This window comes from Ambystoma mexicanum, chromosome 10, assembly GCF_040938575.1.
Source record: "Ambystoma mexicanum isolate Mex_15411 chromosome 10, UKY_AmexF1_1, whole genome shotgun sequence".
Classification (NCBI taxonomy): Eukaryota; Metazoa; Chordata; class Amphibia; order Caudata; family Ambystomatidae; genus Ambystoma; species Ambystoma mexicanum.
Genome location: NC_090932.1, coordinates 1,696,268,504 through 1,696,290,992, shown reverse-complemented (window position 1 = coordinate 1,696,290,992; position 22,489 = coordinate 1,696,268,504). Strand labels below are relative to the sequence as shown.

Genomic DNA, 22,489 nt, shown 5'->3' with positions numbered 1-22,489 from the left:
CAAACGCTTACCTGAACTTGAGCTGCTCAGGGTAACTTCAGCTTCGGATCATCCCACCGACCGGCAAAAGGAAAAGACATTACAGGTTAGCACAGAAAGCATAAGAAGGCGCTGCACATCGTGCTTACTCACCGCACCTTATTCTCTCAGCCGGCAGCCACGCTGGGACATTGCCATGCCTGTAAGGGACAGAGAGAGAGACATTGGTCAATACAAGATAGTGTGAACAGCGCCGCGCATCGCACTCTCACTCACCGCTTAGTGCTTGGCTTCCCTAAGCAGCACGACGCCATCTCCGACCCCTTCAACACCTAAAGGAGGAGAGACACGTTATAAAGGGAACAAGTGACAAGAAAAGGACAGTTCATTAAGAACCATCCAACTACCGGTCGGGATGAAGCTACAACAAGCCCAGTCCGTTGGGCCCGCGCCAGTGAAGCAACTAAGCTGCATAGAGCCCACATCAGTAGACGTGCCCCTGCACCGGAGGGCAGGATGGAGAGCACACCACTCAAGAAAACAAGGTGAGGAGAGGATGTAGGGGAAGGTTTGGTCCCCAAGGGAAGAAGGGGGTCAAGCAACCAGAAACAATAGAGTTAAACTCCGGAAATCCTGAGTTTCAGGCCCAGTCTCCAGTCGAACAGATTTCAGGGAAGGGTTTGAGGTCGTAGGAGGTCCAAACAGTCTGAGTGGCGTCCCCGTGGATACCAGGTGAGCGTTAAAGAATGCAAAGCCTCATACCATAATCCACCTGGACATCATGGAAACGTCAGAACCCGACCAGTTATTCCCAAATGTTGGGCCAGCTACATGCCGAAGTACATGCAGCAGGCAGGAGACCAACACCCTGAGGAGAGAGTTGATAGTCGCTAAATAACGCACTGATGAATTAAGCCAGCAACTTCGCCAGTCACAGGGGGGACATGCACCGTTATTGGTAACGTGTCTTCAATGCCAGTACCATCAGCCAACCCTGTTCAGATAACCCTTCCTGGGGCAGTTCCTTTGGCTCCACCCGAGCGGTTCACGGGGGATCCCAAGAAGTATGCAACATTTATGAACCAATGCCGTCTGCATTTCCTTTGTAGGCCAGGGGCCTTTCCAAATGACCAATCACGGGTTGCTTTTGTGCTATCCTATTTGAGCCGCAGTGCTGCAGACTGGTCTGTACCCTTTGTCAATCAAGATGATCCTTTGCTACATGACTTTAGGGGTTTCCAGCAGGAGATGGAGAAACTCTTTGCCCGTCGTACTCATGGACAGGCATTAGACAACAAACTTTTGTCCCTTCGTCAAGGGAACCAAGACCTATTAACATACATAGCCACCTTCAATAGACTTGTGGTTGAAGCAGAATGGCCGGAGGAGAAGAGAACCAGGTTCTTTCACCGGAGTCTGCAGGGAGAGCTAAAAGACCTTCTCGCACAAGTGGTGGACCCCCTGAAACACTGTGCAGAATGTATTAACCTTGTTGTTCAATTAGATCATAGGTTGCAAGACTGAAGAGCAGATTGAGCCAGACCGGACCCTGGCCCTATGTATGTGCGTTCAACGGACAATGGGCCTCATTACAAGGCTGGCGGTAAGGGGTTAACCACACCGGTAAGGATGCCAGTGCCGTTAACTCCCTACCGCTGCATTCCATGGTCCCTTAGAAGTTCCCACTAGGGCCGGCTGATTTTACCAGCCGCCCTTAGCGGGACCCACTAAGGGACCAGGGAGCTAATAACCGTCCCGCTATCTGCGGACCCGTTCCCATTGTGCCCTATGGCGGATCGAATGGGAATGGGGATTGGTTTTCAGAATGGGGACTTACTGGGTCCTCCAAGGTTTGAATGACCCGGTAAGTCCCTATTCTGACTACCCGGATCCAGACATGGGTTTGGAGATAGCCATGGTGCTATTAGCACCATGGCTGCCTCCAACCTCAGAATGACCACCAATGTCTCTTGAACAACAGAGAGCTCAGGGGAACCAATGCAGATCAGAGGGGTCAGGTCCCCCTTGACTAAGGCTGAAAGGGATAAAAGGAGATAGCAGCAGTTATGTTTGTACTGTGGAAAGAAAGTCAGGCCATTTCCTTAAAGAGTGTCCAGTGAAGCCACCAACGAGAACAGTAGGGGCCACGGACAAGGAAGATACCACCAAAAAATCAGAAAACTACCAAGCCCAGCAAGTGCAGGGGTCCACTTGTCCAGTAAAGAAAGTGAACTACAGACCTCCTATTTCGCATTGTCTGTGATCTTGATCAATCACCAACAACCATCTCGGATGCACGCAGTAAGATCATACATAGACAGTGGATCTGTTGGGATCAATATGGACCAAGATCTCGCAGCAAAGATGGGGCTTCCTTTATTCCCTAAGTCAACCACAGACACTGTCACCACTGTTGATGGCATGGAAATAGCTTCTGGTCCAGTATCGCAATGCACTGCAGCCTTAAACCTTCTATGCCAGGATGGACACCAGGAATCTATCGCTTTCGACCTCATCAAGGCGCCTCAGTCCCAGTTGATTTTAGGAATGCCGTGGTTGGTAGCTCACAAACCTCGAATAGATTGGTGAAGAAAAGAGTTGGCCTTTTCTGAGTGTTGTGCTCACACTTGTTATCGCCGAAGGAAACAGCCAATTGATACCAGAACTTCTGCTCTTGGAACTGTGGCAACCGGTACCTTACCAAGTGAATACCAGGACTTTCAAGATGCATTTCAGAAAGAACAAGCTAATACCCTACCACCGCACAGACCATATGATTGCCAGATCGACCTGATACCCTATGCACAGATCCCTTGTGGGTGAATCTACGCACTCACTGAACCATAAAACCAGCACCTAAAGTCCTACTTAGACCAATACCTGGCAAACGGATTAATCCGTCCCTCGAAGTCACCAGCAGCCTCTCCCCTATTCTTCATGCCGAAGAAGGAAGGGGACTTGAGAACGTGCATCAACTATCGCCACTGAACCAGATCACCGTCAAAAATCGTTACCCTCTGCCACTCATCCCCGAACTGCTTGATCAAGTCAAAGACGCCCAAATCTACACAACATTAGATCTTAGAGGAGCGTATCATCTTGTTCGAGTGAAAAACGGTGACAAATGGAAAACCACCTTTCGTACCATGTATGGCCTGTACGAATATCAAGTAATGCCCTTCAGCCTCTGCAACGCGCCGACTGCATTTCAATACTTCATGAACAATGTCTTAAGGGAATTCATTGATGTCTGTGCCCTAGTATATATTGACGATGTCCTGGTATATTCTGCATCAAAGCAGGACCACGTCAAGCATGTTCGATCCGTACTGGCAAAACTCTGCCAACACCAGCTCTATGCCAAACTCGAAAAGTGCTAATTTTATGTCTCTAAGGTGGAATTCCTTGGCTTCGTTCTCAGCCCAAATGGAATTCGAAGGAATGTACACAAAGTAGATGCTATTTTAAACTGGCCATTGCCAAATTCATTCAATGAAGTCCAGAGCATGTTGGGTTTCGCAAACTTCTACCGCTGATTCATCCCGGGGTTCTCGCAAATGGTGCATCCCATCACATCATTGCTAAGGAAATGCAATAAAAAGTTTCACTGGACAGAAGAAGCAGAAAAGGCTTTCCGGGAACTCAAGGTGAGATTCACTTCTGCCCCGATTCTAAGTGATCCTCGCCCAGACCTCCCATACGTGGTGGAGTCGGACGCCTCACGGATAGCAATGGGAGCTGTCCTCTCACAAAAGGACCCAGAAACGGGTCAATTACACCCTATCGCCTTCTGGTCGTGTAAATTCACACCACCCGAGCTCAATTACGCTCTCACAGAAAAAGAACTCCTAGCCATCAAGTCTGCCTTTAAGGCCTGGCGACATTATCTCCTAGGTGCCAGCCAGACACACAATCACCACAATGACTGACCATCAAAATCTCCAGTACCTAAAAAACAGCAAAGGCTCAATCTTCACGACAACTATGCTGGGCCCTTTTCTTCACTGAATATGATTATGTGATCACATTTCGACCAGGGGTTAAAAATGGAAAAGCCGAAGCTCTTTCCCATATGGGTGTTGATGAACAGGGATACAAGACCCCTGACCCAATAGCCATCATTCCTAGTGACAAACCCCTAGGAATCACAGCAGCCATGACTCAGAAAGAGTTACATGAAAAAATCCAAAGCTTGATGAGTCCCGAGCAGTTGCATGAGTGTAGCACACAAGGGGAAAATTACACGATAAAGAACCAGTTGCCCTATTTCAGGAACCATTTATTTCTGCCAAATAAAGAACTACGAGAACAAGTCATGTTTGGTTATCACGATTTTTTAATCGAGGGCCATCCTGGAATTGCAAAAACCCTAGCCAAGGTAAAACGGAGTTACTGGTGGCCCACGTGGCGTAAAGACATTATCCAATTCATCCTATCCTGTGGCGTGTGTGCACAGAACAAATCATCCACACAGAAACCAGCTGGACTCTAACAACCATTGGATATTCCACCAGTGCCCTGGCATATGCTATCCCTCGACTGTATTACTGACCTACCACCCAGTCAAGGGTTTAACACCATTCTAGTGGTCGTGGACCTGTTTTCAAAAATGGCACACTTCATTCCTTTTAAGGGTCTCCCAAACGCATTCACTCTGGTAATGGTGTTTCTCGAACGCATTATACGGCTCCATGGGTTTCCTCCGGTACTGGTCTCGGATTGAGGTACTCAATTTGTGTCCAACTTCTTGAGGAAGTGCTGTTCTGTGGCCCAAATCGACATCCGACTATCCACCAGTCACCATCCCCAAACAAATAGCCAAACAGAGAGAACAAACCAAACGCTCGAGCAGTACCTACACTGTATGCTACATCAAGCAGAAGGAAGCTGGTCAGACCTGTTATGGATAGCCGAATACGCCTATAATAATTCCCTACACACCAGCACTGGGCAGACTCCCTTTTATACCATATATGGCAGGCATCCACGCACGTCCAAGCTAGACGCCCCTACGACCCTGGAAATGCCAGCGATTAAAACCTTGCACACAACCATTTCTCAAACCTTTAAAAGGGCAGCTGAACACTTACTCCAAGCTAAGAACAGCCACAAGAAATTTGCTGACCAACTCCGAGTAAAGGCCCCCAATTACCAAGTTGGACACAAAGTCTGGTTGGCACCTAAACATGTGCCCATTAAAGGAACCCAGACTTTCCACCGATGATAACTGGGTCCATTCACCATCACCTCCATGATAAATCCAGTAGCAGTCAAACTAGCCTTACCATCCAACATGCAGATTCATCCTGTGTTCCACGTATCTTTCCTAAAACCTGTTCCACCTGGGACCCGTACTACAACACCGCTGATGCCAGAAGTAATCAATGGGGAGCCAGAGTTTGAGGTCAAGGACATTCTGGATTCAAACTATGTCAGATCTAATCTATACTATCTAGTGGACTGGAAAGGGTATGGCCCGCAGGACAGGATTATGGGAACCTTGCGAGTACATCCATGCACCTTGTTTGCTCAAAAGGTTCCATCAAAACCATCCAACCAAACAAGTGCCAGACAGGAGAACCACCATGAGAGGGTCCTTGGGGGGGAGTGCTGTCATGATCCCTGCCCCCAGCCCTCTGAGACAACAGGCTGGAGCCAGGCCACGATCCCCTACATGGTCCTTAAGGGCCTCTTCATCTTACCAGAGACCCACTTGGAGTCAGACCTGGCTCATATGGCGCCAGGCTCACACATAACTCTGAGAACAACTTGGCGTTGGACTTGCAATGTATTGTGGGCAAGATGGATGCCCCCACATAACCCAGTTCCTTGAACTGAGTATGCGGTCTAGCCTTTTTGGTGTGGTTCAACCCAGGGATACCTGGGATACCTGGAAGCTATTTAAACCACGCCCAGGCAGAGACACACGATTGGCGTTTCTCTGCACCTGCAGTGTGACACTCACCGTGCTCGGATCGGTCTCCTGAAGACCTTCGCCTTTCCTCCGCATCCCGCGCACCTGCAAGAACAAGAACAGCATTAATATTATATTTACCTTGGGGAGTATCCAGCTTCCATCCATCGCTCCTCTGGTCCTGTGGGCAGCTTACGGCAGTGTCACCTTCATCTCGGCACGCTGCATCCTAGGGGAAGATAAACGAATGAAAGAAAAGACATTAGTAAGCATTCTTCATATCCCAGCTTACTCGAAAACTGCAAGAAGAGTCAAACGCTTACCTGAACTCGAGCAGCTCAGGGTAACTTCAGCTTCAGAGCATCCCACCAACCGGCAAAAGGAAACGACATTACAGGTTAGCACGGAAAACATAAGAAGGCGCCGCACATCACGCTTACTCACCGCACCTTATTCTCTCAGCCGGCAGCCACGCTGGGACATTGTAGCGCCTGTAAGGGACACAGAGAGAGACATTGGTCAATACAAGATAGTGTGAACACGCTGTGCATCGTGCTCTCACTCACCACTTAGTGCTCAGCTTCCCTAAGCAGCACAACGCCATCTCCGACCCCTCCAACACCTAAAGGAGGAGAGACACGTTATAAAGGGAACAAGTGACAAGAAAAGGACAGTTCATTAAGAACCATCCAACTACCGGTCGGGCTGAAGCTACAAGAAGCACAGTTCGTTGGGACCGCGCCAGTGAAAAAACTAAGCTGCATAGAGCCCACATCAGTAGACGCGCCCCTGCACCGAAGGGCAGGACGGAGAGCACACCACTCAAGAAAACAAGGTGAGGAGAGGATGTAGGGGAAGGTTTGGTCCCCAAGGGAAGAAGGGGGTCACGCAACCAGAAATAATAGAGTTAAACTCCGGAAATCCTGTGTTTCAGGCCCAGTCTCCAGTCGAACAGATTTCAGGGAAGGGTTTGAGGTTGTAGGAGGTCCAAACAGGCTGAGTGGCGTCCCCGTGGAACCAGGTGAGCATTAAAGAACGCAAAGCCTCACACCATAATCCACCTGGACATCATGGAAATGTCAGAACCCGACCAGTTATTCCCAAATGTTGGGCCAGCTACATGTTGAAGTACATGCAGCCAGGCAGGAGACCAACACCCTGAGGAGAGAGTTGATAGTCGCTAAATAACGCACTGATGAATTAAGCCGGCAACTTCGCCAGTCACAGGGGGGACATGCACCGTTATGGGTAACGTGTCTTCAATTCCAGTACCATCAGCCAACCCTGTTCAGATAACCCTTCCTGGGGCAGTTCCTTTGGCTCCACCCGAGCGGTTCACGGGGGATCCCAAGAAGTATGCAACATTTATGAACCAATGCCGTCTGCATTTCCTTTGTAGGTCAGGGGCCTTTCCAAATGACCAATCACGGTTTGCTTTTGTGCTATCCTATTTGAGCCGCAGTGCTGCAGACTGGTCTGTACCCTTTGTCAATCAAGATGATCCTTTGCTACATGATTTTAGGAGTTTCCAGTGTTTTCCAGTGTTTTACTGTGCATTGATTTTTTGTTAGCATTCAAAATTAACAAAGCTCATTCCCAGTGTACTCTGAAAACTATAGCATGTAATTTAATTGGGTAATCCTATTTGTCCTGTTGACCCTGACTTGTTTAAGAAAGAGGGGTGTCCTGGCCTCTAAGCTAACATCCCTAAACTGTCAACTTTCAACTAACACAGGCCTTTAAAAAAAAATCCTAAATGATTCCAGTTTTTCTGCCCAGCTTCCCCAACACAGGTCTTTAAGTGAAGAGGGGTCTGAAAGTTTACTGTCAGATTTCCCCAACACAGACCAAAGTGTGGGAAGGGGTCTGAAAAACAAACTGATAAATCACCCTGTGTTTATTTTAAAGCAAAAGTGTGGGTGAAATAATAATTGCCATTGGAATTTGTACAAATCTGCAAGCCAAACTGTTAGCCTTTTAAGCACGCAGGAAAATGGAAATTGCACCTCACTGCATACTGAATTAAAGTAAATAAATACTCTAAACATCGGTTCTAGCCTGCCATGAACATTGCTGTTCCCTAACTGTTGTTTGTCCATTGGATATCGGGCGAATAAATAAATATATTAATTGATTTTGTTCATTGACCATTGTTGATTATGTCTTGAATTGAAATTCGGTATAAAGCTTTGTGAGTTGTGTTTTTCTCAACCAACTTGTGTGCTTTATTTATGTGAAAAGAAGTTTAATTGGGTGACAAAACAAAGGTGGCTTGTGTAGTTTTACTGTGATCCCCATTACCCTTCATTCTAATAAATACAAATATATCTCCTGTACACCGGCCGGGTTCTTGACTCATTGGTGGCACAGGGGAGGGATACAATAGGCATGAGATGAATATGAACTAGGGCTGAACAAAGAATTTGCATTAAACAGTTTGTTGTGTCACACCTTGATTGGGGAGAGTAGGAACTCCCCGTGTTGAGGGTGGCCTCTCAACACAACTGTTACAAGAGATGCTGAAGCACCTTCTTTGCACTTCTCTTTTGCACTCTGCAACACAAAATGAACAAACGTTGCCTGCCATGCACGCATGGCAGGCAGTGTTAACAATAATTTCCTATGGAATCCTCCTACATTTATCCGTCTACATTTTACTGGTATAAAAAGCAGACGGATTACAAAGGAAACCATTAGAATAATGACAATCTCTTGCTGGTGCAAAGCCAAATTGTTTTTGAAGACGCAAGTAACTCCTGTTCTGCCCCCACCCTCTGACTTAAAAACAATGAAGACGACCCAGAGCTTGAAAGGAGGTGTTAAGACAGGAGTAACAGTGTTACGTCTGTATTTTGGGCTTTCATTCATGCTCCAGGATTACAAAATGAGCCTTCCCTGTGCATACTGCACATTCAGTCTGGCTAGGTGGTGAATTGGTAGTGCTAAGGTTCCTTCGTGCATGTGCAGGAAACACAAAACACTCTTTTCTTCCTGGTTCCTCATCATGGTGTGTGGGAGCCGGAGGGCTTCCATGTTCTCTGGGAGGTGTGCAAGCAGTGAGGAGAAGAGTCCGGTCCTGGGTTGAAGGTTAGAAGAATATATGTAATATGTATGCATGCACGTGTGAAGGTATGAGTGAGTTTATGTTCATGGGTGGGTAAGTGTTTGGCTAAGCATGTATATAGTATACGGGTGTGCAAGTGAATGCAGTCTGAATGAACAATTAATGATGCATGAAAGTGTGTGTTGTGTACTTGTGTATTTATGCAGGGCGGCTGATTTTGAGGGGGATTCAATTGTATCATGGAATTCAATTTTATAATGGGCATCTGATAATGCAAGAATAAGTGTTATTAGACTTGGCTAGACAGGCATACTGGTGTAGCCAGTCTAGCTATTTCTTTGGCATGGCTTTTTCTACTGGGCATTAAGCAAGCATGATGCATGATTACGAGGCTAGAATGGCATTTTGGAGCAGCTAGTTTTGTCATGTTTTTATTTTGTGGCATGGCGCTTTTAATGACAAAGCCAACAGGAGTATGTTTTTACGTGGGGCACTGCCCTATATTGGCAGAGCCAGCGTGGAAACCTGTTTTTTAAAGTATCATTGCTTGCATTATGTTCAAAGAAAACAGGAATGTGATGTTATATGGGTATACTGGCATATATTGATGCATACAGAGTGATTGGCATATATTGTGGGCAAAGGCATCATGAATATATGATGGGAAATACACCTGTGCACTGTTGGTAACTTGCATCTACTGGATATTTTCATGTGTTACCCTACAAAAACCATTGCAAACGACTGGGATTTTACCCAAACTTAAAAAAAAGATAGAATTGCTGTAAATCATAGAAAAGGTGCAATACAATGGAACGTGTGATTTTTGAAGACATTTTGGTTCCCCAATTTCGACCGTGCATATACCTTCCCTTTACGAGTTTTCATATAGGAAAATAGTTCTAAATGGTGATTAATCCATTGCACCCACGCACTTCATCCCCACTCACCCAACAATGCTGCAACTGGCTGCCTCATCGTGCTCCCACCTTCATCCCCAGGCTAACACTCAGCCAACAATGATGCAACTGGTTGCCTCGTCGTGCTCCCCACTTCATCCCCAGGCGAACACTCACCCAACAATGCTGCAACTGGCTGCCTCGTCGTGTTTCCCCCTTCATGCCCAGGCTAACACTAACCCAACAATGCTGCAACTGGCTGCCTCGTCGTGCTCCCCCCTTCTTCCCCAGGCTAGCACTCATCCAACAATGCTGCTTCTGGCTCCCTGATCGTGCTCCACGCTTCATCCCCAGGCTAACACTCTCCCAACAATGCGTAACTGGCTGCCTCGTCATGCTCCCCCCTTCACCCCCAGGCTAACACTCACCCAACAATGCTGCAACTGGCTGCCTCGTCATGCTACCCACTTCATCCCCAGGCTAACACTCACCCAAGAATGCTGCAACTGGCTGCCTCGTCATGCTCCCCCCTTCTTCCCCAGGCTAACACTCACCCAACAATGCTGCTTCTGGCTCCCTCGTCGTGCTCCATGCTTCATCCCTAGGCTAAAACTCTCCCAACAATGCCGTAACTGGCTGCCTCGTCATGCTCCCCCCTTCGTCCCTATACTAACACTCACCCAACAATGCTGCAACTGGCTGTCTTGTTGTGCTCCCTCCTTCATCCCAATGCTAACACTCACCCAACAATGCTGCAACTGGCTGCTTCGTCGTGCTCCCCCCTTGATCCCCAGACTTACACTCACCCAACAATGCTGTCACTGGCTGCCTCTTTGTGCTCCCTCCTTCATCCCCATGCTAACACTCACCCAACAATGGCTCCCCCCTTCATCCCCGGGCTGTCACTCACCGAACAATGCTGCAACAGGCTGCCTCGTCGTGATCCCTCCTTCATCCCCAGGCTAACACTCACCTAACAATGCTGCAATTGGCTGCCTCGTCGTGCTCCCTCCTTCATCCCCAGGCTAACACTCACCCAACAATGCTGCTACTGGCTGCCTTGTCGTGCCCTCCCACACCTCTTTCATCCCCAGGCTAACACTCACCCAACAATGCTGCAACTGGCTGCCTCGTCGTGCTCCCCCTTCATCCCCAGGCTAACTCTCACCCAACAATGCTGCAACTTGCTGCGTCACCATGCTCCTTCCTTCATCCCCAGGCTAACACTCACCCAATAATGCTGCAACTGGCTGCGTCGTCGGCCTTCCACCTTCATCCCCAGGCTAACACTCACCCAACAATGCTGCAACTGGCTACCTCGTTGTGCTCCCCCTTCATCCCAGGCTAACACTCACCTAACAATGCTGCAACTGGCTACCTCGTTGTGCTCCCCCTTCATCCCAGGCTAACACTCACCCAACAATGCTGCAACTGGCTGCCTCGTCGTGCTTCCCCCTTCATCCCGAGGCTAACACTCACCCAACAATGCTGCAACTGGCTGCATTGCCGTGCCCCCCCATGCCCCCGTCATCTCCAGGCTAACACTCACCCAACGATGCTGCAACTGGTTATATCGTCGTGCTCTCCTCTTCATCCCCAGGATAACACTCACCCAAAAATGCTGCAACTGGCTGCCTTGTCGTGCTCCCCCTTCATCACTAGGCTAACACTCACCCAAAAATGCTGCAACTGGCTGCTGCGTCATGCTCCCCCTTCATCCCCAGGCTAACACTCGCCCAACAGTGCTGCAACTGGCTGCCTCGTCATGCTCCCCCCTTCTTCCCCAGGCTAACACTCACCCAACAATGCTGCTACTGGCTGCCTCGTCGTGCCCCCCACACCTCTTTCATCCCCAGCTAACACTCACCCAACAATGCTGCAACTGGCTGCCTCGTCGTGCTCCCCCTTCATCCCCAGGCTAACACTCACCCAACAATGCTGCAACTGGCTGCCTCGTCGTGCTCCCCCTTCTTCCCCAGGCTAACACTCGCCCACAAATGCTGCTTCTGGCTGCCTCGTCATGCTCCCCCTTCATCCTTGAGACCCAAGGATTACCCACACTGCCTTACACATTGCGGATGGACTGTTATTAACACATGTATACACTCACCTGTACAGAAGTGACACACAACATACATTATGATCAGGGCCGTCATGGGGGGGGGCAGGAGGGAAAAACTTCCCCGGGCCTCGCACTTGCAGGGGGCCTCGCGGTCCCCTCTTCTACATAGAAGGCAGCACAGTCCACCCGTGTCTATTATTCACATACGGGACTGTGCTGTCTCCTCTCTGCCCCTGCAATGATTTTGCTGTTTGTTACGAAGCCGTTTGCCTCTGCAACAAGCAGAAAAATAATGGGAGACAGCAGGGCTCAGAAGTGGGCTCTGCTGTCTCCCGTTACTCAGCTGACAACGTGGACATGCTGCATGACAAGAGAGGACTCCTCTCCTGTCAGTCAATGTGTTCACATTGCCCAGTGTGAACACGCTGACTGATGGGAGTTGTCTCCTCTCCTGTCAGTCAATGTGTTCACATTGCTCAGCGTGAACACGCTGACTGATGGGAGAGGAGTTCTCTCCTGTCAGTCAATATGTTCACATTGCTCAGCGTGAGCACATTGACTGATGGGAGAGGAGTTCTCTCCTGTCAGTCAATATGTTCACATTGCTCAGCGTGAGCACATTGACTGATGGGAGAGGAGACTGATGGGAGAGGAGTTCCCTCCTGTCAGTCAATGTGTTCACATTGCTCAGCGTGAACACGCTGAGTGATGGGAGTTGACTCCTCTCCTCTCAGTCAATGTGTTCACATTGCCCAGCGTGAGCATGCTGACTGATGGGAGAGGAGTTCTCTCCTGTCAGTCAATGTGTTCACATTGCTCAGCGTGAGCACGCTGACTGATGGGAGAGGAGTTCTCTCCTGTCAGTCAATGTGTTCACATTGCCCAGCGTGAGCACGCTGACTGATGGGAGAGGAGACTGATGGGAGAGGAGTTCCCTCCTGTCAGTCAATGTGTTCACATTGCTCAGCGTGAACACGCTGAGTGATGGGAGTTGACTCCTCTCCTGTCAGTCAATGTGTTCACATTGCCCAGCGTAAGCACGCTGACTGATGGGAGAGGAGTTCTCTCCTGTCAGTCAATGTGTTCACATTGCTCAGCGTGAGCACGCTGACTGATGGGAAAGGAGACTGATGGGAGAGGAGTTCCCTCCTGTCAGTCAATGTGTTCACATTGCTCAGCGTGAGCACGCTGACTGATGGGAGAGGAGACTGATGGGAGAGGAGTTCCCTCCTGTCAGGCAGCAGGTCTACGTGTCAGAGTGAGTGCCATCTGGTCCCCCGTGGCTCGGGGGCTTTTCAAGGGTGCATGGAGGTAAGGTAAGTGTTTATTTTAATGTAAATGTGCATATATGTGTATTTAAATTAAATGAGTATGTACATGTGCATGAATGTGTGCATGTATGTTGGTGTTTATGTTGGTGTCAATGCTGTGTTTGGTTTTATGTATGCGTGCATGCAAGGAGGTGTGTGACTGGTGGATGAATGCATGGGTGAAAGTGTTGTATGTGAATTTGTGCGCCAGCCCCCACCACTAAATTTTGCAGACCTGTGGGCCCCTTAATTAAGGGGTGGGGTCATGGCATCAGAGGTGCACCTACGCTACATTTACGGGGGGGGGGCGACGGAGTAGGACTAACACTTCAAATGTTGGCAGGGACGCTTACCTCAGAGCCTGTGAGGGAGGGGAAACTTATGTGTGTGGGCACATCTAATATCTTTCCACATTCGAATGAGACTATTCTGATGAAGCTTCAATATTACAACCGCTAACTTTTGCCCTCATATCTGAAACGTCACACTTAAGGAATGCTGTGAGAATGAGCTGTCACCTGCCCCCACTTCCCTTCTAATCACTCCCCTGGCATTCAAGTGCTAACCCCACATCACAATTTCAATTACCTAAAAATGTATGTTTATGAATGCAGATGCTAACAGTGAAATGTTTTATGTTAGTAATTGTAGGGCCTTTTAACAGCGAAGCCCAGGCCTCGTTTATTGTCTGTGCCTTGTTCCATCTGGCCACAGCTCTTTTGGTTACCCGGCAGGGGCTGGATGACAGTTTTGAAAGCGGATAGTGAGTGGGGCCAATGTGGGGCCAATAAACCCATTGCGCTGTCAGTCTCCCCACTGAGGGATGGTGTCGGGGCCTTTCACCTTTTGCAGTTGAAATGGGCCCCCAAGCAGCTGCCCCCATGTTGGCAGTCTTATGACACAGACACCTACTGATAATCTGCAGCTTTTAACCACCTCACTGTATTATTTTGACTTAATTATTGATTTAAGCGCTCCACAGGTGCCGTGCCTATTTTTCCAATCTGTAAGGCTTGGGGTGCCCCACAAACATCGCAAAGAAATGGGCCCCCATCAGGATGGGTGGTTTTAGTTACAAGGGTGAATCCACCTTGGGTGGTTTGGGGTGGGATGTGCAGCCATCATGGGTGGTTTGAGTTAGAAGGACTCATCCACCTTGGGTGGCTGGAATTAGAGTGTGCAGTCACCATGGGTGGCTTTAGTTACAAGGGCGCATCCGCCTTGGGTGGTTGGAGTTAGGGTGTGTAGCCACCGTGGGTGGTTTTAGTTATTATGGTGCATCCACCTTGGGTGGTTGGAGTTAGGGTGTGCAGCCATCATGAGTGGTTTGAGTTAGAAGGGCTCATGCACCTTGTGTGGTTGGAGTTAGAGTGTGCAGCCACCGTGGGTGGTTTTAGTTATTATGGTGCATCCACCTTGGGTGGTTGGAGTTAGAAGAGTTAATCCTCCTTGTGTGGCTCGTGTTAGGGTGTACAGCCACCATGGGTGGTTTCAGATAGAATGTTGCATCCATCTTGGGCCCTTGCTTTAAACCCACTTAAGTGGGTGTGCAGCCATCAGGGCTGGGTAGGACTGAAAGTGGTGCCTTTGAAAACAAAGCAGTATTTTTATTGTAAATCCAATTTCTTTGCACAGATGAACTCTGGGCAGGGACAAGTTAATTCCAAACACCGAGGCCTGAATTTAACAGCCTCCAGACACTCCTTATCCGTAAGGCGGCCAGCATGCGCAGGCCACGCGTGGCACAGTTCTGGCCCTGGTCCAGTGACCATTCCTACATGGACCAATAGCCCCATGCCTGGTCCACAGTTCAGAAGGCTGCGACCCACAACACGTTCTGGCATGCAAAGTGACCGGCTACTGCAGATTAGCGACAAGCGGTGCAGTTGCCATGACCACCGGCCTGTGCTAAAGCTGGCGGCTTAGTCGCTCCGCTAAGCAGCGGAGTCGGGGAGTCTTACGCTAAGTGGAACCTTCTGAGCCCCGGTTGGGCCACTAGAGATAAACGAGCCAGCCTACCTGTTCCTTGACCCTGGTGCCATCCGCTGACAAACAACCGTCGTGGTCGAGTGCTTCCCGCCATTTCCCATCTCCTGCTGGATATCCCACTCCTGGGGGTCACTGATTTTCACGTTCAGGATGTTTACGCCTTTCTTCACCTTGGCCCTGATGGGAGAAACATGGAGAATACGTTGTTAAGGTGTCATAACTCACGCGCAGAGGCGGCGGGAGGCCGGATCAACGCAAAACAATACAGCAGCGCCTAGTATATATCTTGTGCTCAAGCGAAAAGGGGACATGAATGTGACATGGCAATTAATCATGGGATGATGTCCTTGACATGTTTACCATATAGACGATGTGTGAGGGCTGGTATGAGTTACAAACAGAAACAGGCCCTTCGCAGGCAGAGGAGACCCCAGTCCTACTTCCTAAACAGCCTCTAACATTCTTTACTGCAATAGCTGGTATATATATATATATAAATGACTTGTTCTACCCCTAAACTAACCCCCCTCCCCCAACCCCGCCCCCAGAACGTGTCTTGCTGATGGGAAAATGCAAGCCCTGAGCTGCGAGCTGCGTGCATACATTTTCCGCGTGAAAACGCAACTATTTCCAGCCAGCGAGCAATGCCTGTCAGCGGCATAATTAAGCGCTTTTTTCTGATGAAAGTTTCAGTGAATAAATCCAGGTGTGCGTTTGGCTGCCGCTGTGGGGGCCCTGGCGACCTGTGGGGGCCTGGTGAGGTGTGGGGTCCTGGCGAGTTGTGGGGCCCTGGCGAGCTGTGGAGAAGGAGTCTGGGCCCTACTTATTTCATCGAAACCATCATTTGAGTTAATCTGCAAGGAGCCCCTCTCCTTGCTGGGAAATTGAGGCCCAAAGTGACTGTATGTTTATTTGTATAGTGCCCCAAACCCTCAGGCATCTGGGTGCCTTATTTCAGTTACATTGGTACATAGATGCCTTCTAGCGGTTACATAGATACATAGCAAGTACTCAGGGGACAGACAATGGTAGAGCCCTCATTTTAACAGGCCCCTTTATCCTGCCAATGCTGCAGAGTAGTGTCCCTGACCTTGGAATCTCGGTCTGCCCCAAAGGCCACTAGCCCAGGCGCCTCGAAGCACGGGCCAGATGGCGCACAGACCCCTCTCATAACTTCTCATTAGCTCCTCGAGGGAAACACAAGCACTGTGGTTTAGGCAGAAATAGGACTATAACACTGCATGGCATATGCATCCGGTGCCCTCATACACTGATACATAAATACACCTAGCAAGAAAATGTTTTGTGTGGTTCTATGAGAACCAAACTGCAAGGGTGCAACTATTTAACAATGTAAGGGTGCTTCGTGGAGTTGCACATATCCACACCTCATGCAAACACTTCAACCCTCTCTCCTTTTAGAGCATAGAGACGCTTCTAAGCTCCCCTCCTTACCATGTCAAATATCTCATATTCTGTCACTTATCAGCAAGTCGACCAAACTTGAGGAATTCGACCATTGGCATGGTGGGTGTACACTCGTCTATGCTTTTTAAATGTTTAATTAAATGGAATGATGGTACACCAACCTCAGGAAAATGTGAGGGCCTAATCCACACACATTTTCCGATGCTCACACCATGACAAATGTAGAGACCTGTGAAATCTGGGTTGACACAGCTTACAGGCGCAGTATGCTCTGTCATGTTTAGTTGGATTTGGACAGCCATGAGTACACCATATCATCTCAAGCAGGGGGAGGGCCAACCTCCCCCCTGCAATGGCCACCTTTATTAACTAACAAAGGCTCCATGGATCCTCCTGGCTCTTTTGTTAGTGCCTGTAACTGGTGGCAATGATTAGCATACTAATAGAGTATACTTCCAACGGCCCAAATGGGCCTGGCTGCAGAGGTCAAGAAAGGAGACAGGAAACCCCAACAACCTTTCAAATGCAACTGTGTCAACCTGAAGCCAGCTCCAGTCCTCTGTATCAATTGACAGTGAGCTGTCATTTCTAGCACTGCATTTTTACAGTTGGCCTCTCCGGTAGGGGGACTCCATTCATCGGGTATGAGAATGTGGGACCAGAGACTCTGGTCTCGTAGCAGCTTCAGGGAGACCTGCCGCTTTAATCAGGAACCATAGATAGATCCATTACCCAGAGAGATTCTTTGGTCAGCAACAGACAGGAAGATGGGTGGGACTTGTTTTCATCCCTTTACCTTTCCTGTTGCAAAGCCCTATGGGTATGACCTCATGCATATAGGCTTTGCCTCCACCAATCATGGTGGTCCACTTGGCTTTAAAAGAGGGCTGAACCCCTCTTTTGGCAGATCATCTGAAGACTTCACAAGGAGTAGCAAGAACAATACTTAATTGGATCCTGGCTGAAGGTACAGTCTGTCTTACACCTTTCGCCAGCAAAGGAAGGCCTGGACCGCCAAAGATGGAAGCAAGATGCCTCCCCTAAATATCACCCAGTGAACAGAGGGAGATAAAAATCTCAGAGGACCCTCAGGCCGCTCCACAACCCAGAATCCAACCAGTACACAGCATGCCCGGCTAGGCTCTGCAGCAAGCTTTGTAGTTAGGAAGTGCCTGAAGGCCTCTGAACCTGCAACATCGGACAAGGCAGCTGCCTGCAACACACTCCTCAACTTTCGTCTGTCTGCCTTAAAGGACGACACAAGCCCATTGAAGAATTTAGGAGAAGTGCATTGAAGAGCATCTATCGACATCCGCCTTAAAGGACATATTTTCGAGCCAGTTGAGTTCCTTGAGCTGCAAACGACTGCAACAGTGACCGTTGTCAAACAGCAGTCACTTAAAGACATCCGAGATGTCTCAACTAGTGCTTCAGAACCAGGACCAGCACTGAGACAACAATTCCTGACCGGGAGCAGCCGTGTCGGCTAGCCTGCAGCCGTTCATCCAGCCTCACTCACCATCTTGCAGTTTGATACCTGCAGCTGACCCCTGTCTTGAACTCTGTCAAAGAAACCTGCAAAGTGGCACAAGGTACATTGTGGTTCCGTCCACCAGCTTCTTCTCGAAAAGGCCCCTAGAGACATAATAAGACCCACTGCTCCCTTTGCGCTGAAATCAAGTCTCCTTGAACTGTTGTGATTATTTACTACACCGACTACCCCCCTGTCAGTAACAAAAGTGCACCTCTTTTCCTTTTTTGATATGGTCTGTCCTCTGCATTCCTTTACATGTGTGTTGGATTTCATAGTTTTGCTAGCACATTCTGTTGTGATATAAATAAAGTACATATTTTTGATACAACCTGGACTGGACAGTCCCTTTTATCATGGGGTAATAATTACATTTTTGCTGTGTTGCAACTAACCAATGATCCACAACCTTTCGGAGATAAGCCCGCCGTTCTGTCCACGTTACCAAAATTGGATAAGGAAGTTTATCATTTCCCACCTATTCCAATCTTTTCGTATTCCTTCTGGTGTATTAGAGGTGTGAGGCTGATTGATGGTTTAGAAGCCAATATTCACCCCTGAACCACTGGTACCCCGGAAGTTGATTTGTCACACAGGGCTACACCCAAGCTAACCCTCTGCTAGTGCCCCTTTTGGTGGGCTATTCTGTGAACAGAAAACTATACAATTTCACACAGGATAGTCTGTTTAGCAAATTGCGGGGCTCCTTCCTCAACCTAGTGGGGGTGAGAAACCCAGCAGTTTCACAAGGGAACCCCCCTTGTCCTGCAACAGCATTTCTGCTCCTCTTTGTATAAACTCTACTCACCTTTGCCTGTAGTCACCAACTGGCCTAGTCCCCTCAGAGACCTAACTACAGTCCCAACTATCAAAACACCAGTCAGTGTTTCATCTACCCTGTCACTCAAAGGTGGGTCCTAGCAGGATACATAACTTCCGCCAGCACAGCACTGCCCCTTAACTGAAATAGTAGCCCCCACAGTAGAGCAGGTGGCCAACGGAAAGTACGACCCTGCAAACAGCACTGGTATGAGTTATGGATCCCAGTAACAAACCATAACTCAAACCAGTAGGAGAGAGAAACATAACCCGTATCTCTCCAGTAACAGTGTGCGGATTACAAACAAAGCCACACTGACTTCTATTACCCCCACCTTGAACAGGGGGTTAGGGTGGCTTAACTTGTATTCCAAAAATTAAGAGTTCCCTTAGAAAGAGTTGGGAACATTACACCTGCACTTTCTAGGTCTACGTTTTGTACATAGGGCACATGATAAAAGTGAATACAATACAGCAACATTTGAGGGCGATGTTTATCAAGAAGGTGTAGAGGAGCAGATGTACACGCCATCCGTAGCTCCCTCAACCTCACCTCTGTCATACTGGAACAGCAGGAGAAGAGCCCTATGTGGGACACCAGGTATCATTCCAGTACGGCACTGAGCGAATGAGGGACGATATGCACTCAGACAACTGTATCAAATGTACCCTCGCACTGAGAGGAGAGGGTGGAAGCATGTTGGCATACACCATTGGACATCATAGAGCTATAAGTAAAATCTGACGAAATCAGAGTGACGTCATGGGGGAAAGACACAAAGACTCACTGAAACGATAGGGAAATACTCAAAGAATAAATATGTAACTGAAGTAACAAGAGAGACATGTAATCAAGATACAAAGAAATCATAAATGCAAAGAAGATAAAGTAACTCGCTGACCAATAAGTGTATATACGCAGAAAGGCATGGTAGATGAGACATATAGAAGCTTGCAGCAGAGGAAATCAAAACGTGGCTATAGCGGCCATGATGGAAAGATGGACGTCAGACTCGTATTAAAACCATTCAAGCTAACTCGGAGACAGACCAGGGCTGCAGAGTCAGGAGACACTGGAAAAACAGCTTTGCGTGAGGCCTGGGATTGAGGGTGCTACATCAATAATTGCAAAGCACAAAGGGAGTCAAAAGGATAAGCCATGCACGTAAGACTTATTTGTATTAGATTAAGCAAAGAAGAAAACATCTGCAAAAGCCAAGTATTAGACAATTAAAGACGTGGAAAAGCTATTCAAGATGCAGCGTGCAAGTCTCCAGAGGCCAAGGAGGGTAATAACACCCAGCACAACTGAATCAAAAAGCAGTAAAAATGAAAGGTTGAGATGGAAACATTTGTGATTTCCTCACACGTGATTCAGAAGTCAAAAACAAGGGCTATTCATTATGCCCATACCAAGATAGTAGTGTGCCTACACTCCCTTAAAAGTCCCAGAACAGAGAATGGCTTTGAGGTCACCTACAATGGAGAAGCCTTGGCTTAGGGCCGGACCGATGAGAGATGATGGACTTATTGGGAAAGTGGGGAGTAGCCTGACGTTACTCTCGGCACCTGAGTTTCGTTTTGCTAATGAGCTGAAAGATCAAGGTTGGGAAAGCATGCCAAGAAATCAGAGGGTTTATGTAGCAACATGCTACACAACGTTGCAAAGACCAACCCGCTGCCATTATTTCCACTATAATCAGTATTAAACGTATTTAGATGTGGTTCAAGGCGTGCCCACTAGATAAGAGGCAGCCAATGATGTTATAAACACTAATGTATAATATAGGTACATATGTTCCCTTAACCATTTCTTCCCTTCAATAGGTTTAACAGATTGCCACGTAGGATGATGCCATAGCTGACCTACATGGAGGGAAAAAAAACTGTGAATAAACAGGTTTGGTTGTGAGTGTGTGGACTACCGTTGTTCGCCAGATTGTCCTACTTTATTCCATGTTGACAATAAAGTAGCACTTTGCCATATTTTTTGAGTCTGTCTGGTTATTTGGGATCATGATCATTATTGGTAATTCCATCTAGCACATGAGATGCTTCAAGGCACTAGAGCACAAAGGCACGAACTGTAACACGATCTATTTGTGGTAAAAAGGATAAAATTGTTTGTAAAATGTTTTTTCCTGCCCGGCAGGTCTTGGGTTTACTCATACCAAGGTTAGACCCCCTCATACCACCATTCGTTCCTGTAAGTGCCTCAGGCTTGGCAAACTGGGCTCTGGGCAAGGGTTCATCCATCTGTTGGTCTAAGTGAAGCCTAAGAGTTTGCTTCAAAGCCTTCGAAGTGTCATTGGGGCACAAATAATGACATTTAAAACTGATGAAATGTGAAGGGTTTGGAAAAGGAATGGGCCTGGTTGTGTAGTTGGGAGAGCAAAGTGTGACTTTTCAGTTTGAAATGACTTTTTACTGACACTACCCCGGCCACCCCAGTGGTCGCTGTGCCAGGCTCAGCTTTTCCCAAAATTGCTCGCACATTTCCCTGGAAGAGCTCGGTTCCCGATGAAAGGAGGACCCGCATGGCCTTTTGCATTTCACCAAATAATCGAGGGATAGCCTCGAAGTGGGAGCATTATTTTGCAGGAAGTCTGCTGGAATAAGCAGGCTTTTAATGTGAAGAGGGTGTGAGCTGGCAGCTTCCAGTGGCCCTAGTGAAGTGAAGGCAGCATGCGTGCACAGAGTGGGGGCCCGGCACTGGGTGCTGTTGCTAACGCTCCAATTCACTTCAGTGAAGTGATGGAGGGCGTCCTCTTTCTTCTACATTGGTGCGCGGTTGGCAGAGAGCGCAATGGCTGCTTTCGCCAAGCCGTGACTCTCCCAAACACCACACCACTCCCGAGAGGAGAGTCTCTGAAAGCCACACTGCGGTCTGCAGTGCATGCACTTTCACCAGGTCACTGCAATGTTTCCACAACATAGGTCCCAGTGCAAACATGGCTGCGGGCGGAAACAGTGCTGCAGTGCAAACATGCATTTTCCAGAGGGCAATTACATAAATGTGCGGCTCTCAGATTCGAGGAAAATTAACCATGTACACCTGGAAAACAGCTCAGTTTCCTATAACGTTTTAGGCAAAGAATAAAAGGTGCACACCTTTTAAACATAAAAGCAGTATTTCAACATTTCCTGTTTAGAGCAATCTTAATAATGGGTTTCACTGGAGATTCTGTCAGAGTCTCGACTGGCCTTGTGGTTAAGTGTCTCACCCCTGAGCCTAACAACCGTGATTCAAATTCACCAGCACAACAAGAGCATTATACAGTGGAAACGATTTCCTTGAACCTGTGATCCAGATCCGGCATAGTGCCAGCACTGCCCTTGACATATCCCACTTGATTTTACGGAGTGCTTTGAGCTTTCAGAAAAAAAAAATGTCAGCCTACTTTTAGGGGCAAATGGCCCCCAACTTTGCCCCTCTGGACTCACGGGAGCATCGCCCACTATCTAGGAAGAAGAGTCGCTACCATAGGCTATTT

The 22,489-nt window shown here is 48.2% G+C and overlaps 1 protein-coding gene across 1 annotated transcript in view; it reads right to left on the bottom strand.

The window, feature by feature from the left end:
• TMEM132C (transmembrane protein 132C) overlaps positions 1-22,489 on the bottom strand; it is a 1,669,387-nt gene that overhangs the window by 943,968 nt on the left and 702,930 nt on the right. Inside the window, exon 3 of the mRNA XM_069620123.1 lies at positions 15,248-15,394. Coding sequence (XP_069476224.1) covers positions 15,248-15,394 — 147 coding nt within the window. The remainder of the gene's footprint in view (positions 1-15,247; positions 15,395-22,489) is intronic.